The sequence below is a fragment of the Octopus bimaculoides genome, unplaced genomic scaffold (genome assembly GCF_001194135.2).
Source record: "Octopus bimaculoides isolate UCB-OBI-ISO-001 unplaced genomic scaffold, ASM119413v2 Scaffold_41859, whole genome shotgun sequence".
In the NCBI taxonomy this organism is placed as follows: Eukaryota; Metazoa; Mollusca; class Cephalopoda; order Octopoda; family Octopodidae; genus Octopus; species Octopus bimaculoides.
In genome coordinates, this window is record NW_026339393.1 from 179 (window position 1) to 2,434 (window position 2,256).

General features: G+C 37.1%; 1 protein-coding gene across 1 annotated transcript; it reads left to right on the plus strand.

Moving 5' to 3' along the window:
- Positions 1 to 701: 701 nt before the first annotated feature.
- On the plus strand, positions 702 to 2,253 carry LOC128251413 (P-selectin-like; the record flags this gene model as incomplete). Its single annotated transcript, XM_052978259.1, has 1 exon — positions 702 to 2,253. A coding segment is annotated over exon 1 (1,311 nt), but the record flags the coding sequence as incomplete, so codon positions are not given.
- Between the last annotated feature and the right edge of the window lie 3 nt (positions 2,254 to 2,256).

A 2,256-nucleotide genomic window follows, 5' to 3' on the forward strand; every position in this document is an offset into this window, starting at 1 on the left:
TCCTGCACAGTCTTGCAGTCCCTGCCAACTCAATACAACGCACAAGCGAGAGGCATAATATCGTACTGTTCATAGATTTGGGACGGTGTAAATGGTATATACCGTGTACACTATCGAAGAAAATGATCAACCCACTGACACACAAAGCTGCTTATCAAAGAATTCTTTCAACCGCTGACTAACGGACGAGTTATATGACACTCTCTCTCTCTCTCTCTCTCTCTCTCTCTCTCTCTCTCTCTCGTTCTCTCTCTCTACCTCCTCTCTCTATTCTCTCTCTCTTGCTCTGCCTGTCTCACTGCCCAGTTAGTTCGCCTTGTCTTACATCCATTCAGAGACTTCCGATTTACGTATTTTGCTTCCTCCCGTCACCCAAATTATGTCCATCATTTCTAGCCGGCACTAAACATAATGCCCAGCACTTCCATTATTTGGACAACAGGAATTCTCACCAATGATTTGCCTGCCGCCGTGGACTTGCGACCGCTCAAAACCGTCTCACAGACCAGCGCAATATACAAGAATGTATCTACAAATTTTATCTTGCAGATATTCATGTGCACTGGATTAATGCAATGCAAGTAATTTATGTAAATACGCTTGCTGCTATTCAGTGATTCTTTTACTACTATAATCTAAGTCACATTTAATATTCAAATTAAAACAGCCAATCAACTAATCTTTAAACCCCCCCGCCTACTATAGATGCTCATGTCTCTTATTCTCTCCCTAAGTAATTCCATACGCCTTAATTTCAAAAACAAAAATAATATAAGTATTTGACTGAAAATATTTCTCTGATATACACTTGTGGAATCGACGAACTGCCTGCTATCTCGACTGTAAAAGAATCACTGAAAATAGATAAACTAACACTTTTATACTTTCAGTACAATAATTTTGTAAATTTTTCACGAAAAGTTTACCATCAAAATTGAGAAAATGATATTCAGATCTTTTTATTTTCTTTTTTTAATCATATTCACAGTGAAAAGTGAAAATAATGCATTTAATATTATGCAAAATATTTTGTCGGAATATGATAATACCACTGCAGCAGATAAAAACATTTCTCCGTGGTTTCTTAAACAAGTAATAAATTTCTTAAAATGTGGTCCTTTACCGAAGTTACACAACGGTAGAATACAATCTATCATAAAGTGGGAAGAACAAAAAATATATCTGGAACAAAAATGCAACCGCTATTTTCAAGCAAGCCACCGAAATACGACCGACGTTGTTTGTCTGAATGGTAAATGGAAGTATCAAGATAAAAAATGTAAGTTAACAACCTGCCCAATTTTTCATAAACCTGCTCACAGTATCTTAACCGATGTTGCATACACATATAACTCTGTTGTTTACTTCTCATGCTTTTCTGGTTATTCTATGCGAGGAAACACTACAATACGTTGTCAAGAAAATAGGCAGTGGTCAACTCCACCACCAGTTTGTGAAAGTACTAAATGTCTTCCACCGCATCCACCGAAAAATGGTAGTGTAAACAATACAAATGAAGTTAAAATTAACGAAACCATTTCTTTCAGTTGCTCAAAACCATATAATCTGAAAGGCGAATCAGTGTTAACTTGTCTTGAAGATGGTGAATGGAACTTTCCGACACCTATCTGCACGTTGAAATGCTTTGTACCGGAAATTGCTGGCAGAGTGGTGACTATTTCTGAAGGTACAATTTTAAAACCCAGAACATTAATCAATGAAGGAGGGAAAGTGATATATTCTTGCAAACGATCTTTCATTCCAGTTGCGTTTGGTGTCGTTCAATGCTTGTCAGGTAAATGGTACCCAGACATACAGTGCAGAAAAACGTGTGCAATTGAGGCACGAAGTGGATTAAATTTTATTTTGTTGCGTAATTCTTCAGTTATCGAATACAGCTGTTCAGCAGGAGAAACATTGTTGGGAGATTCTATCAGAACCTGTTTCGAAAATGGAACCTGGAGTGGGACACTTCCAAGGTGTGTAAAAGGCTGTCAACTGTTACCCGAATTTGGCATATATAGCTACCGATATTCATACAATTTACAATATCTTCCATTTGGCAGCTCAGTTCCACAAAATACGAATATTACTTATTCATGTCGCGTCAATTACTTTAGGTTTTCCTACGAAAGTTTAACTTGTAATAATGGTGTATTGAATCCGCAACCAATCTGTTCATATATGAATAGAAGTGATGTTTGGCTGAATAAAAAGAACTCTCTTCAGTACAAAAATCGTTCAACAGTGTCGGTT